At 40.6% G+C, this 15,014-nt stretch overlaps 3 protein-coding genes across 3 annotated transcripts in view; 1 reads left to right on the top strand and 2 right to left on the bottom strand.

The window, feature by feature from the left end:
- Positions 1–5,698, top strand: part of LOC142401937 (uncharacterized) — a 37,222-nt gene extending 31,524 nt beyond the window's left edge. The window contains exons 6-7 of the mRNA XM_075487388.1: positions 3,113–3,212; positions 4,430–5,698. Coding sequence (XP_075343503.1) covers positions 3,113–3,212; positions 4,430–4,558 — 229 coding nt within the window. The 3' untranslated portion in view covers positions 4,559–5,698. The remainder of the gene's footprint in view (positions 1–3,112; positions 3,213–4,429) is intronic.
- A 334-nt stretch (positions 5,699–6,032) lies between these two features.
- Positions 6,033–9,739, bottom strand: banf1 (barrier to autointegration nuclear assembly factor 1). Its single transcript, XM_075486331.1, has 3 exons — positions 9,655–9,739; positions 8,615–8,751; positions 6,033–8,272 (listed from the first exon to the last, which is right to left on the bottom strand). The coding sequence occupies exons 2-3, from the start codon at positions 8,738–8,740 to the stop codon at positions 8,126–8,128; spliced, it is 273 nt and encodes a 90-aa protein (XP_075342446.1). The 5' UTR covers positions 8,741–8,751; positions 9,655–9,739; the 3' UTR covers positions 6,033–8,125.
- Positions 9,740–12,042: 2,303 nt separating this feature from the next.
- Positions 12,043–14,811, bottom strand: prdx5 (peroxiredoxin 5). Its single transcript, XM_075486330.1, has 6 exons — positions 14,560–14,811; positions 13,326–13,460; positions 13,108–13,239; positions 12,925–12,963; positions 12,775–12,839; positions 12,043–12,409 (listed from the first exon to the last, which is right to left on the bottom strand). The coding sequence occupies exons 1-6, from the start codon at positions 14,653–14,655 to the stop codon at positions 12,304–12,306; spliced, it is 573 nt and encodes a 190-aa protein (XP_075342445.1). The 5' UTR covers positions 14,656–14,811; the 3' UTR covers positions 12,043–12,303.
- Between the last annotated feature and the right edge of the window lie 203 nt (positions 14,812–15,014).

The raw sequence follows: 15,014 nt of genomic DNA, 5'->3' as shown, positions 1-15,014 counted from the left end.
ATCAGTCTCAGGTAAAAAGTGCCAAGAAAGCAGCACAAACAAGCAGAGGCATATCTCAGAGGGTCAATAAACTGCTTTGGGACTCGGAGATCATATGTTCAAGTCCTGTGAGTGCTGCTTAAAGAGTTTAAATGTCTCCTGGTTTTAGAGGGCAAAGTAAAGAGTGAAAAGTTGGCTCGGCTCAAACTGTTACTGAGCAGCTTTTAGTTTGTCAAGATGAGGGATCAAAGCTCTTAAAGAAATAAACTCTGCAGTTCAGCATCCGAATAGAAGAATGGAACCAGCTCAGAAAGGAGGCTGAAGCTGTGATTTGGTGGTTCAGGAACATACAGAGCAGCTTCTGGAAGCAGAGGGAGGGGGTTCAACTCCTGTGGATGCTGATGGCTTTTATAAGGAAGGGCAGGTGGTTCAGCTCAGAGGAGGCTGGGGTTTTTGAAGCCAAAATAAAAAGAGAAACTTTAGGATTCAACCTTCCAGTGTGTAGTTGAACAGCTCAGGCTGTTGGGTGAAAGTTTTGAGCCTCCGAGAACATGGAAACTATGATCAGACGACTTTTAAAGTTCAACAAAGTTGCTCAGAAAGAAAATCAGAAAGGATGATGGGACGCTGCCTGTGGTTGGAATCATCATGGGTTCAATTCTCTCAAATGCTCTGTGGACTTCCAGGTTTTATCCTTCAATGAATCTAATCATCATTTCTTTCAGGGATAGAGACCAACAATCAAAGTAAGGTTTGTGTGAAAGTGTTAAAGGGATGGGCAGTTAGCCCATAGATAGAAGCTTTATGAAGCAATGTTTGGCCATTATGAACGCTCACAGTGACCTCATGGATGAAAGCGATGTCTCGACCCCGCTTAAAATTTTCATCAGTAGGTCAACTGAGAGAAGGTCCACTTTTGGAAATGCATGAAAGCCCTGAGTCATGAGCGCAGACTTTTCTTTTTTTCATTTGTGGTGTATTTTATGTGCTATGCCTGGATGTGTTAAGTATCTCTACTGAATAAACGACACATTCAAGCGTACAAATAATGCTGTTATGTTCCTTAAAGTCTTGATTTAGTTATCAAAGTTTAATTTTCTTAACAATAAAGATGCCGTGTTCATCCATTCTTGTTCTCAATTCAATTCAATTCAATTAAAAAAATACTTTATTTATCCCAGAGGGAAATTAAATGTTGATGTAACTCAATTAAATCAAGGAGTTATTATAGATGCTGATGGCTGTGGGCAGGAAAGATTTCCTGTAGCGGTCCGTTTTGCATCCAAACTGAAGAAGCCTTTGACTGAAGAGACTCTGTTTTCCGATAACAGTCTCATGGAGAGGATGTTCAGGGTGTGGTCATAATTCTCTTGATTTTATGCAAAATCCTTCTTTGCATTATTGTCTCCAGAGGTTCCACAGTCGTCCCCGCTCTGTTATAACTGCATGCTATCATAAAATAACTGCAAATCAAATCCTTAATTGTTGATAAGCGTGAGTGCGTGCTTAACCCGCCCCTCCCAACACCCCCCCGCCCCGACGTCCATGGCAGCAGGAACCCTTTTTTTCTTAACAGAGACAGTAAAAGTTGGAAGATAGGACCCTGCCTTGAAACAGACATACGAGTAACAACATAGCGCCATTAAAGAAGAGGAAACACATTAGCTTAGCAAAGATGGCGTCGCACACTTTTCGATACATAAATACTCAGCGCTTGCCGCTCTGTTTACTTGAGTTTACAATGTGTTTGTGTTTTTGAATATTTCCCAAATAACAGAATACTTACAAGGCCTTGCCATTCTTTTAAATAGTCGCACGGTGTACTGACGTTGCTGTTGTGGGATACGTGCTTCGGGAGTTCTTTCCTTCACAGGGTGTTTGGTCTGATAGCGTCATTAAAGACGACGTACTGACAAAAATACACCTATCGATACGTTTAATTTTTCTCTATATCACGGTAAAATACACAAAACCAGTCATTTGTAGCCCACATTAATATAAATATCAGTCAAAATCTCCTAATTTGTTACGTGATGTAAACCACTAAACCAGATTGCAGCAGTCCCCATAGCAACGGAGGAGAGGGTGGGCATCACAGAAGGCACAGAGACACGTCGTGATCCAAGCCTAAGGAGACCACTTCCTGCGATGGATAAAATCTCTCAGTACTGAACATTTAAACCATCACACTAACATAGATCATCCTGGTTGATGTCTGAGACTGAAACCTGGGAAATTTCAGATGGCCCGAATTTCTGAAGCACAGATATATGGTACAATCCACCCACATAAGAAAACCTTCAGTAATGGTGTCCCCCTCCCGCTGTCTGGCAGCTACCACTCACCACCGAGGGGGTGGTCCCATTCATCCACCACAAATCTAGTGCTCATTGTGGCAAAATTGCAGTGCACTGGACTGTACAGAGCAGGGTACCATCCAGGCTGTTGTCTGTGAGGGGTGGGGTCCGGCTACACTGATACCACCAAACAGAAGCGGAAAAAGGAGAGAGAAGAGGGGGGAAGATTGCACCTGAAGAGGAATATAAAAAGGGTAAGGAGAAAAGGGGGTGGACGGAGGGAAAGGAAGAAGATAATGGGGAATGGTCCAGAATGGTTGAAACTGACTCGCTCCTTTGCTGCTCTGCTTTTTTTTCTTCTTCCCTCTTGACAATCCATCTTATTTGGTTCCTTTTCCATCTGTGACAGATATCTTTATTCAGTCATGTGCATAATAATTCCTGATTTCATCAATATCTGAGAGACTGCAGTGGTTGTTTCATTCTACACATGATATCTCTGTGGCTTTTCAAGCTCATAGTGGGAGAAATTTGGAGGGCCAAGGACCATGTCTGGATTCTTGTTTGCTTTGCATCCGACTGCCTGAATATATAAATCATCTATTAAATACTTTTAGTTTTGAGATTGCCTTGCACCATGTCCTACATAAAAGTGTAATACAATGTATTTGTCTTTACATTTAATTTATTTAATCTGATATCAATAAACCTAAGAACGCAGGATTTCTAATTTAACAGACAGCAGACCATTAAGGAAAATGATTCAAAATAAAAGAGAATTTCAGAATTCATATCAAGACTTTTGATGCTGCTAGTCTTTTTGTCTTTTTGGCTAGAATGAAAGGAGACACCCCAGTGAACAGCACCATGAGTGTCAGCCAAGCCAGGAAGCTCGTGGAACAACTGAAGATGGAGGCTAGTTTTTGCAGGATAAAGGTAAGAAAAATCGACCTCCTCAGACACCAAATATGCACCAGTACAACACTCTCAAAAACTCATGAGATCGTGATTAAGTTCAGCATTGAGGCGCTTGTGACCTTCTCGAATGCACCTCACGTCAGTTGGAGGGCTTCCAAATGGTGTTGCCTTCTTCGATGCTCCTAAATGGCATCAAAGACATCTCGCAACGGCACCTTGTATCTTTAAAAGATTAAAAAGGAGACCATCTTATAGATTCGGCTACTGATTTTATGTTGTAGGGACCATTTCAGCTGCTGTCTCATTTTGAAAAACAGCGCTTCGGGTCTTTTACAGAGGTGCGACACAAAGAAAGAGGCAAACTAGTACTAGAACTGTCAGCCCGTCAGTGAAATATAAACATGTAGCATCCATTCACACTGAGCCATATGATGTGAAAACTTTAACTGTTTAAAATCTGCAAAGTACATTTTTAGGTATTCAACAGGCAGATTTAGATGTCTTCCTATCAAATATTCTTGTTCTACCGCTGCTGTATTGAGATATGTTTGCGCCTACAGCCACCTGGTTTTCTCCTCAAACTGGTCAATAAGTTTCAACATTATTCATAAAAAAGCATGTTTGATTTTAGGTTGTAACTAAAGTGTACTGTGTTGTTCAGTTAGGCAAACATGGCCTTTTTTATGAGCAAAACTTGAGCCAAATGAGGGAAACATTCTGTATTAAACCCATATGAATGTGTGTGAAATGATCTGATTTAGGCTCTTACATGGAGCTTTTTTATTATCATGAGGTATTATTATCATGAGGTATTATTATCCCGGCACAACATGTGCGGTGACACGGATGGACCTCAGCCGCAAATGAACGGATGAGTACATTTTCTCAAACAATTTGCAACCGCAAGATGTGGGAGGGGAGTAAAGAAGGGAGCCCAGAAAGAAGATGGAGGGAATTAAGGGATGTCGTTGCGGAGTCATTCAGAGTTCATCATTTTAGTCTTCAGATTAAATAGCACAAGTTACAGTACATCCCACACCTGAGTATAAAGAGAAGAAAGTGGCTAAAACAGTATTTCTTAAAGGTCAAATTGTAGATCATTTGTATAGATGAATAGTTAATAGAAAGGAAAATGTAACAGTCTCAAAATGGAGCACAAACTCGGCCCGGAGATTACTGAGGCTGAAAACATTTGCACCATGAACTGCTCTAAATCAGATCATCCTTCCCTCCAGGTATCGAAGGCAGCAGCTGACCTGATGGCATACTGCGACGCACACTCCTGCGATGACCCCCTGATCACCCCCGTGCCCACCTCAGAGAACCCTTTCAGGGAGAAGAAATTCTTCTGTGCTCTGCTTTGAGACGAATCAGGGATTGTTGTGATCAAAAGTACAACTGTACAGTGTGTACATGTATGTACAGTGTGTACATGTTCTTCCAATCTAAACGAGACATTAATGTACTATAGTAACCCTGCGTAAGAGCGTCCGATGTTCAGTACACGATCAACTAGAAAATGTCTTGAGCTAAATTCTCAAACTGCAAACATACGTGTTAAGAGGGGAAGAAGAAGAAGAATTTGAGACAAAACTTAAAGATCTAATCAATAAAAAGTTGGAAAGATTGCTGGGGAAAAAAGAAAAAGCTAGAGGGGGGGTGGGGGGGGGGCAGCTATCATCTGATCGAAAACACATACATCTCATGATCCAAGATACAAGTAACTGCCAAGCAGGACAACACACTGATCATCGAACAGCTACAACTCCACCCGTCACAGGAGCAGATTCATCCGGATGTGGCCGTGTTGGAAACTTTTCACGGGGATGCGACACTCCCACATTAGATCTGTGGATTACAGAGGTGCTACAGTACACGTCTCAGATGCTGACAGGTCAATGCCCACAGCTCCACGCTGAGAAAATGTCCAAATGAGAGGCAGACAGTAGATAATACATCCTCCATCGTTAACACCGTTTCCATTTGAAGGTGGAGAAAACGAGCTTTTGGCCCATTTCTTTCGGCTAATTTTCAGAGCTGCATCCCGTCCGTCCACCCGCCGTCAGCATATTTTCCATTCCCCATTCAGCTGTGTTTTGGCAGTTACTTGTATCAACCGAGGAGAACGGCTGTTTTACGACTGGATTTTAAACACGTGATTTGACTTATTTCAAGGTTTTATGAAGATTTCAGCATTTTGCTCATTTCTATACTGTTGCTGTGGTGTGGATGTGAAAGTGTGTGTGTACGTATAGGTGCTACTGTGAATCTTAAGCAACAATTATGAGCATCTGATCATTGTAAAGTTCAGATTTTGTAGTTCAATAGCACACAGACCCACCCCTAAACAACACATTCCAGGGGTGTATAAGAGATTCAATATATATTCAATCTAAGCCATTGTGACAAAATCGGCCAGTCGGCTATGATGAGTCTGTCATGTGAATAATTTTGTATTTCTTTCAGGCAAAGACCAAATAAAGCAGTTCTAATGTAAGATTAAAGGACAGGTGTCTGCCATTTTAAATGTTCATATCCGAGGGGCCCTTCGGTGGTTTCCAGAGAACTCAAGGATCAGCCGGTCTTTAATAGTGTCTGCATATATGTAACAGACTTCTTCTGCTATAAAAATCCAATCCCAAGAAACAGGAAACATTACGTGGCATCTTTCACACGATCAAACGTTTCTGAACTCATTCCAGACCATTTAAAACAAAACAAAACAAAAAAAAACATGTATTTTCAATATCCTGCAAGTATGACATTTGGAGATTTGGCAGAAAAAAAATTAACCATGGAATATGAAGCAGTGAAATAAAACACGCTGTCATCAAAAGGTTTTCTGTCTCTTGTGATTTTATTTGATTAAAAACCAGAACATGTAAAAAGACACTAAATATGACACTTGAATTTTATTGTTTTATAATCAAAACAATATAAAAGCTGAGAGACTTTCACAGTCAAATGAAATCTCATGGGCCAGTGTCTTAACCAAGAAGTACACAGTGGATCCATCTTTATGCAGCTGGTGACCAGTGGGTTTAAGCATTAGACAATATTCATGTTAGATTATGTGATAAAAGCCTGAACATGCACTTTAGCTCGAGACTTAACCAGAGGGGTATTCCACGAAAGTAGCTAAAGAAAGCCAGGCTGTAGAGGGAAAGCCTCGCTTGAACGAACACCATCTCCCAATTAAGCCTCAATATCTGTGTTTTAATCTAATATCTTGTTTGTACAGTGTCTTTGACTGTTTTGAAAGGAGCTTTCAGTAATTTGTATTATTAACATTATTACCTGTCCCCCATTTTTCTGTGTCTGGTCCTACGTGGGTGAAGATCGGGTGTTTGTAGGGTATTGATTAGTTTTAATGAATACCATGTTCTTTCTCATTCTTTAGTTGCACTGGCACCGACTGATTGATTTTTCGAAACAGTGAAAGTGGTGATATGATAACCACAGTTTTTGTTTAGTTTTTTTATACAAGACATGAGTTGCGGGTGGCAGAATTCTAGGTAGACATTTCTTTTGAGAGTCTGTTTCACCCGGTCGGACATTCTTTGAGTTGCAGCTAAGCTAAGCTTCAACTTTAGCCTACCCGCGACCAGGCTAGTTCAGCAGCATAAGTTACCATGGTTACTCAACGGGCATTCAAATAAGCCACGTTCGTGGAACGGAACTCTCTCTAAGATTAGCCAGAACTAGCGAGAAAAGCCAGGCTTTCCGCTAAGCCAGCTTCATGGAATACCCCTCAGATCTTTACAGCAGCATGCAGTAAGGGCCTCTAATGTTTTTAAATACAGCCGAAGACAATATCAAGGTCAGCTATGAAGACACACACACTTTGGGTGGAATTTCATCTGCATTTAAAGCCACTGCAAACAAACTATTTGACTTCTAAATCTGGTGTTTAAGTTTTGTGACAGGGTTTGGTTTCGTTGCATCAGCATCTTTATTTACATACATTTCCTTCGAGGTCAAAACGCATACAGTTCTAAAACATCTTTACCTCTGCTTAGACCAGTTTTGTGTCAGTTAAGGTTTAATGTTTCACACCGATCAGCTACATTCCCAGCAAGACACTCAGAACAGACAGTCCGCCTCCTCAACAAATCACTTAAAAATCAGTGGTGGACTTACAGTATGTGATACTAAACTGTGATATGGTTTAAGATTCAAGAGGATAGAATTTCAATCTAAACCCTCTGATGGCCCTAACAAGTCAATTGTTGAGCACGTGAGCTAGTCTGAATTGTACATGTAAACCATACCAAACAGAAACAAATGTGTGCCGAACTAACAAGTGAAAACATTATCATAAAAAGGTTAAAACACAGAACAAACTAGCACTGTTGAGCTCAGAGAAGGCAAATTCTTCAGTACATTACAAACAATAGCAGAGTCAATTTTTTTTATCTAAAAATAAGGGCATTCCCATCTTTTTTTTTTTGGGGGGGGGGGGGTGATAAGATCATACCGGTGATGAAATCGAGCTACTTCTCCTCCCTCACAACTGGAAACTAGCCGGTTTGAGCCGGCTTTATACCCATCACATCCAGTTGTAATAACATTAGGCGTGTCACAGCCATGCCTATTTGCATGATTGTAACACTACATAATAGTAATGAAAACCAGCACTAAAGATGGGTCAAAATGTTGGCAGAAAAGTGGCTCCTGGCAGTGAGCAGACGGTTAGGATCATTCCATCTTGCTACTATCCTGTATTTAACATACTAATCCAGGGACAAATGGAAGAAAGAGTGAACTGGCTACTATTGGTTTGGACCTACTTGAGAAGAGGGTGTGTCAATCATCCTAATTAGCGTGTATGGTGTGGATCGCACACATAAGTTACAGCTGAACTGAATCAAGATCGCTGAAGAGGTAATGTACATTTTGAACTTCAGGGGTAGAAAACAGTGAGCGAATGTTTATAGGTAGGCGTCACACCATTCTTTCAGACATCCGTAGCAGTCACCTTGCTGTTTGGAATTTGCCGAGCAGGTTTCTTTCAGCCAGTCCCGGAAAAGTTCCTCGTCCTTTTTGAGCACCAGAAACTGCCCCAGGACGACATATGCCTGCCGAGGTACAGTTGAACACAGAAGAGAAAATGAAAGGGAGACCAGGATGTGACACTTTATCTCACCGACAGATAACCACTTTGATCCTTACTCTATACTCTAACTGTGTCTTCTACCATTTGTACTTAAAAAAAAATGTCTTTCATTTCACTTTAGCATTTTTACATAAACCCGAGTTTTCACTTTCCAGAGATGGATGATAGACGAAGCAGATTAAATCACTACCCAGCACAGAGAAGCTGATTTCACAACCTGTTGTTTTAAACGTTACATTAAGCACGAGAACATTTTAGTGAGAAATCTAAAGTAGCATGAAATAAATTAATCACACTCATTCACCTTATCAAAACCCTTGTCCTCCAGTCTTTTGCCAAGGACCTCTCCGATGCCTGCAAGAGCCATAACAGGCTTCTCGCCCATGGGCTCCGACACAAAATCCTTGTGTTTTTGGGATGTTGACGACATGGCTGTCTGACCTGTAACCCAAAGACAACATGGATGTTAGATGATAACAAAAGACACCTTTGTTTGCTGCACATTGATGGAACTGTATGAAACTCTTATCCTTTCCGTGCAGTATTTTTTTTAAACCACTTATTCACCAGGATGCTCCTCCTTTCCAGTGAATTAATCATCTCAAGTCTACAATTAAAGTCTAAAAGCACATGCTTGCACATTCCTTGGTTCTTTACTGCCGTAAATTGCCTGTATGTTAAGGATAACTGTTCGCAATGGCATCCACAACTTTAATCCACTCTGCTCCAATGTGTTTGTAATGGACTGTTCGGTTAAAGGTCATTAGATGGAAATTTAATATTTACAGAGAAGTTAGATGACGAAACTGAGCGACTGCAGCAAAAAGTCACTAAAGTAATATAACTAATGTTTATTATTGAGCAGTATCTAATCACTTACTACCTTAACATTACATAACTGGACTACTTTTTTTTTTTTAATCTTCTTTTAAGAGTTACTGTATATTTCCATACAATCAGAGCACAAACCCAGTGCTGAATTGGGCGCGCAACTCATTTCAGCGCTAATAATCTTGGCACAAGCTAACATTCACTACCTCCAGTTGTATCTTTTTGGTTATTTCCTTATAAGTTGTAAAAATTACCACAGCTTGCATGCGGTAGGTGCTCCTACTTTCGGACATTTCGTGAACCGTAAATAATTCATGGAGTAGCGCAGCCTTTAAAATTATCGCTATGGAAATCTGTAGCTCGTAATTCAGGCGCCTTCACGCTAATGTAGCTTCAACGTTACTTCCCTTATTCTCCTTGAATTTGCAGTCCGTTTATATCTAATGTTCCCCTTTTCTGCGTTATTTGATAGCTTAGTAAAGAGAAACTTGATATCAGTGCGTGTTAACTTACCTTTTAGCGTCCTGTCCAGGCAAAACGATAACGTAGCCGATGACTAGAGCTGTATGGTTTCTGTTTTGAGCGAAGCAGCGGCGACCACAATGCATTGCGCTGGCGCGCTCACGTCACAAAACGCACTCAGCGACGTAATCGTGGACTCTGTAGCTTTTCAACATGACAGTATTTTATGTTTAATCCTCTTTCAGTTCTGAAGTTTTAATTCTGAGAAAATCATTTCAACTTAAAGAAACTAATTAGATTCCAGTTTTTTATATTTTCTTCATGCTTCTAAAACGTTTGAGCGTGTTAATCATGGAACGTTATCTGTGAAGTTGAGTCAAGAGGGGTGCCTAAATATAAAGTAGGAAGCTTGGTTTAGTAGGATCCCTATCAGACTATGCAAATTAAGTGGGGCAATAAGGCTGATTATCTCAGCCCCATTTGAGGTTAGCAATGGTGTCCGACAATGACAGATTTTATCCTTGGTTCTTTTTAACCTATATATAAAAGATCCATGACCAGACAGCTGAAAGCTGGTCAAACCAGTTCAGACAAAGTAGGTAATTTAATGGTGAAACATGTTAATATGCAAATGATCTTGTGGTGAATAGCGATGGCCTTCGGCAGCTTCTTCCTATCTGTTCTGCGTATGTAAAGGAACATAATAATGAACACTATGACCATCAGAGTGTTGTCGTGATTTGTAGAACCAAAGAAGATCAATGTCTTAAATACTGAGAATTTAAATTGTCCGGTGCTGGTCTAAAGGGTGTTTGTAATTTGGTTAAATACCTTGGACATCTTATTACCGAACAACAGATGATGAGGATATTTATGGGCAATGCTGCATGATATATGAACAGCCAAGCACTCTCCTGTGTATGTTCAGTGTGTGTAGAGGTGGGGTAAAGATGTCTTTGTTTGTGGTAAAATTATTGAAAAGCTCGTCTGCAGAGACTTCATGTACAATGATGCTACGAGGTCATTATTGAAGAGACTGAGCTGGTGCAGTTGCACTCTTTTAAGAAAAGCAATGCATACATTTATTTGCCACTTTAGTGTCTCAGGAAATAAGATTATTTTGGGACTAGATCAATCCCAGTTGTGGAGCCACTGGTACTGAAAAATATACAAATCAGTCACCAACAAGGAGGCAGCCACCTTGATTTGTATATTTTTCAGTTTGTATTTGTATGTTATTTATGGTTGTGTGTGCCCAAGTGATGCCTGCAATAAGACCCCAAATCCAGATGATTAAGGGGAGACGTCAAGTATGCAATGCAGGACCAAAATGGAGAAAAAAGAGGAAGAAGTATAAACCATTTCTTTCCTTAATCAGCAGTGTGAGATCACCAGTGGAAGAACTTGGAGCACAGATAAGGATTCAGCAGTAATGTGTGTTTCACCAGGACATGGTGGTGAAAAGGATGCTAAAACCTATCCTGTTACAGAGCTCGTTAACAACAGATGTTGTAATCCTGGACATGTCACTGAGAGGGAGCGTCTCGGCACCCCTGATGTTGAACTGTTGGCTGTGAGTTTCTTTCCATGTTGGTCTGCCAAGAGTTCACCTGTGTTACCTGCTGACGCTATGTGTGACATCATCAGCTAAGTTGTTGCCAAGGAACAAAAACAACAGACCAATCCACTCATGGTGGTGTCTTAATCCAGTAACACTTTACTAAGATTTCCACTACGTCTTCCCTAAAACTCATTGACGTGACCTCAGGCCTCTTTGTGAAAGAGGTGAAAACTTTAAACTAGATAATGATTTGGTCTCGGGAGATATTACAGGTCACATGTAAGGCTGATGAGGTGCATGTCAGCTTCCCTAACTACAGAAAAATGATTTCCCTTTGAGGACTAATAAAGTGTTATTAAATTGACTTGAATGGAGGTGAATTGAGTGATAAATAACCATCGGGTCCTTACCAGGTCATGACATCTTAACTCTAAGAAGAGACTTGCTATAAATAAGAAAGACCTGAGACTTCTTTGGTAGACAAGTTGTTAAATGTGATGAATAAACCTCAACAGTTCTGCAGCATCAGGACTCGGAGTCTATTATGAACTCCTCTGTATGTTCTCAAGTCAAATGTGAAGCTATTGACAACACAGTTGAATTACAACTGCTGTCCGACAGCTAAAGCTCAGATGGAGCTGGGTCATGCAACAGGACAATGATCCCAAGCACAACAACAATCTACAACAGAATGTCTGAAAAAGAAAAGAATCGAGGTGCTGCTGCTCTCCAAAGTCCAAACCTCAACCTGATAGTAATGTGATGACGCTATAACAGAGCTGTGCGTAAACAAGGGCTGAATAAACAGTGTGTTTATTAATCATTACTGAGAAAAATATTAATTTTATGCACAATAAACACAAGAGGAAACATTGTGATTATTGCTTCCAGAGTGAGTTTTATTTACTCTTAAGTAACAGTATACATAGACTGATTAACTGCCATTGGGATTTTCTTTTATGTGATAATTGTGCGCATTAATCAACCTTCAGTTTAGTTCCTGACACTGGCATCCACATGACATTTAGATCCGTCTTTGGGAAGAGGAGTAAGCTGAAAAGGTTAGTGGGGTGGTTTATTTGTGCAACTTTCACAGCAACTCGGGGTGAGTAATTTGGTTTAACAAGCTCAGCCTAAGCCTACAGCGCAGACAGAATGCTGGAGGCCAGACTGCACGTCAGCCCAGTGCCATCAGGCTCCACGTTGATCTTCTTCACAACTCCATCCTCCACCAACATTGAATATCTTAAACACAAAATAAAGTACAAACAAAGTTTAGAATCTGATTTAGTTTACAACAAAAGACAAATAGGATTAAAATGAAAGTATAACATGCAAACACTGCTGCCTGTAAATCCATCATAAAGAGGACTAAAGGAGACTAAACTTATGTGAAATTAGATCTTATCTGTGCCATAAATGCTAATGTTATCATTGAACTTTGAAGCATTTAAAGAACCTAATAGCAGAGGTGCAAATGCTTTGTTTTTATGCCAGAAACCACTCAATCTCACTTTCATTTAATGCGTTACTGATTTCAAACACACTCCAAAGCTGAACTGAAAAGCTTAAAAACTCACGCCACTGAACAAAGCAAAAGCAATGATTACCTCTTGGATCGCTTGTTCCCCAGTGCCTGCACAATCTGCTCACTGTCGAGCAACAAGTCAACTGCCTAGCAAGCAGAAAGGAAAAGGCTGATGAGTAAAGATAGTCATAAAACATTAAAAAAAAGGACATAAACAACACATTAGCATCACCTTTGTAAATGCTCCAGTGGGATCAGCTAGCATTCGAACCTGCACAAAAAAAAGCAGTAAAAAGCTCAATACCCTTTCAGTCTGAAGCATCATTCAGCATTTCACGTGTCTTTGAAGAAACATCGACCCTCCTATTTATCAGTGTGGCAACTGTAAACTACATTTTGAAGTTGAAGTCCACACCTTTCCATCTGCTCCATGCTCCTTCCCCCATGCAGCCATGACAAACGCGTCATTGACAGAAATGCACGCCACTTCCTGTATACCTTTACTCTTCAAGTCCTCAGCCTGCTGCACAAAACCTGGGAGGTGAGTCTGAAAGCAACAAATGAAATATGAGGTCGGGGGGGTGCCAAGATGGCCATGTACGAGCAGCGTTTGGGGGGGGGGGGGGGTCTCACCTTCGAGCAGCCTGGGGTAAAAGCTCCAGGTACAGCAAAGAGAACTCCCTTTTTCCCCTTGAAGAGTTGATCCATCGCCACCTTGTTTCCAGGCTCCCCCTCCTGAACCTCCACAGCGGGAAGATGCTCACCAACCTGACACGTGATTGAGATGAGGCAGAACAAAAGAAAATGCCCATATTTTTTGGGCCCTGTGAGTGTCACTGTAAAGTAAAAATGGGTTATTTTATGTTCAAAATCCCTGCTTGCTTACTTACAGAGTAACACAGGATCCAATACAGTAAATCAAACATTTATTGAAGACTCTGTTTTCAGATTTTTATAATACTTCTTGTTTTTACACACTGAGACAGTTTCACGTACTTTATGCATCCTATCAATAGGCTGCATAAAGTACATGAAACTTTTTGAATGTATAGGATCCTATATTACAGATAAACATTTGATTTACATATTTATCATAATTTACAGATCAACCTCAGTCTCAGGACCCTTTTTGGAGACTAAAACTGGTAAAAAAAAAAAAAAAAAAAACAATAGCGAGCGTTTCTCCTAATGGCCACACGGGGGCGACACAGCATCATATCGAGTTGACTAACTAAATGGTTCGATTTAATTTAGCAACACTTTTTTTATACTTAAAACTAGTTTAGCACCGTGTTTTGACTCAATCTCTGCCTAAAAGAAGTTTCAACAAGCACTAAAAAGATGAATTACACCCTTGTGTACGCCCTTGTTATAAAAACGAATCTGCCATTTTATTGTCACGCAGGACAGCTGGAAATTTAAGAACGCCTTTTAAAAGCTTTATGTAAAGTGATCCAACACAGTTATGCATACGTGGACACTATCAGCGGGTGTCACTTAATACGAATACAGCAAAGTAGCAGAAGAGTAACGTGAACTACAGAGGTGTTAAAATATATCATCAGTGGCCGTTTAGAAAACGCTGAGATGAGTTTTACTTGTCGTAATCTATGCTCTAACATGTCGGGCAGACTGTGCTGAGATTTTCCGCGGTTCAATCGAAGCCTGGACGATAGGCAAATTTGTTCACTTGGGGTTATCTGGTGTCATGGCGACGGGTTTCTAAGGGACGGTTAGCTTTACGAGCTAAAGGGAAAAACCCAACGTAGTGTAACAGCGTCGTTGAGCCACTTTACAGCATAATACGCCTACGACCTTTAAGTCACCAAGGACGTGCAGTGAAGCTAACGTTAGCTGTAACTGTTACCTGAATTGGCATTTTGATGATCGGAGAGACGTGCAGCAGCCGGACACACTGGGCGACTCGCGTGGTTTTAAACAGAGAGGCTGAGATGGAGAGCATTATTAGCTTGCTGTCAACCTAGCTAGCTAGCGTTGTGTATTAGAAGGTTGGGGGTTTTTTTTGGGCTCACACACACCCTACACTGTCCCAACCTTACTGTCACTCTAGCTTAACTAGCTGCAGTAGGTCCAGTTATTCCCCACACTGGGTTTGGCTGAAAGGAATTAACGTAGCTTTCAGATCCAGGCCTGCTAAATCTTTATTTACTGCGCCATCTGCTAGCAAGTAGCCATATGTCCGGTTTGTTTTAGGCGCTGTTTGAATTGTGATTTGAACACTTTGCTGTTATTTCTGTTTATTTATTCGGTTCACACAGAGTATGATAAATATGTTGAGAAAGACTAAAAAAAAACAGACAT

Source organism: Odontesthes bonariensis, chromosome 16 (genome assembly GCF_027942865.1).
Source record: "Odontesthes bonariensis isolate fOdoBon6 chromosome 16, fOdoBon6.hap1, whole genome shotgun sequence".
Lineage (NCBI taxonomy): Eukaryota > Metazoa > Chordata > Actinopteri > Atheriniformes > Atherinopsidae > Odontesthes > Odontesthes bonariensis.
This window is presented reverse-complemented; position numbering and strand designations above follow the sequence as displayed.

Bases quoted from the DNA above. Each gene is read 5' to 3' on its own strand.
- banf1 (XM_075486331.1), bottom strand. From the start codon at position 8,740: ATGTCGTCAACATCCCAAAAACACAAGGATTTTGTGTCGGAGCCCATG. The intron at 8,273-8,614 runs GTGAATGAGTGT...GTACCTCGGCAG, and splicing joins AGGACAAGGGTTTTGATAAG to GCATATGTCGTCCTGGGGCA.
- prdx5 (XM_075486330.1), bottom strand. From the start codon at position 14,655: ATGCTCTCCATCTCAGCCTCTCTGTTTAAAACCACGCGAGTCGCCCAG. The intron at 13,461-14,559 runs GTAACAGTTACA...ATCACGTGTCAG, and splicing joins TCATCAAAATGCCAATTCAG to GTTGGTGAGCATCTTCCCGC. The intron at 13,240-13,325 runs GTGAGACCCCCC...TGTTGCTTTCAG, and splicing joins TTACCCCAGGCTGCTCGAAG to ACTCACCTCCCAGGTTTTGT.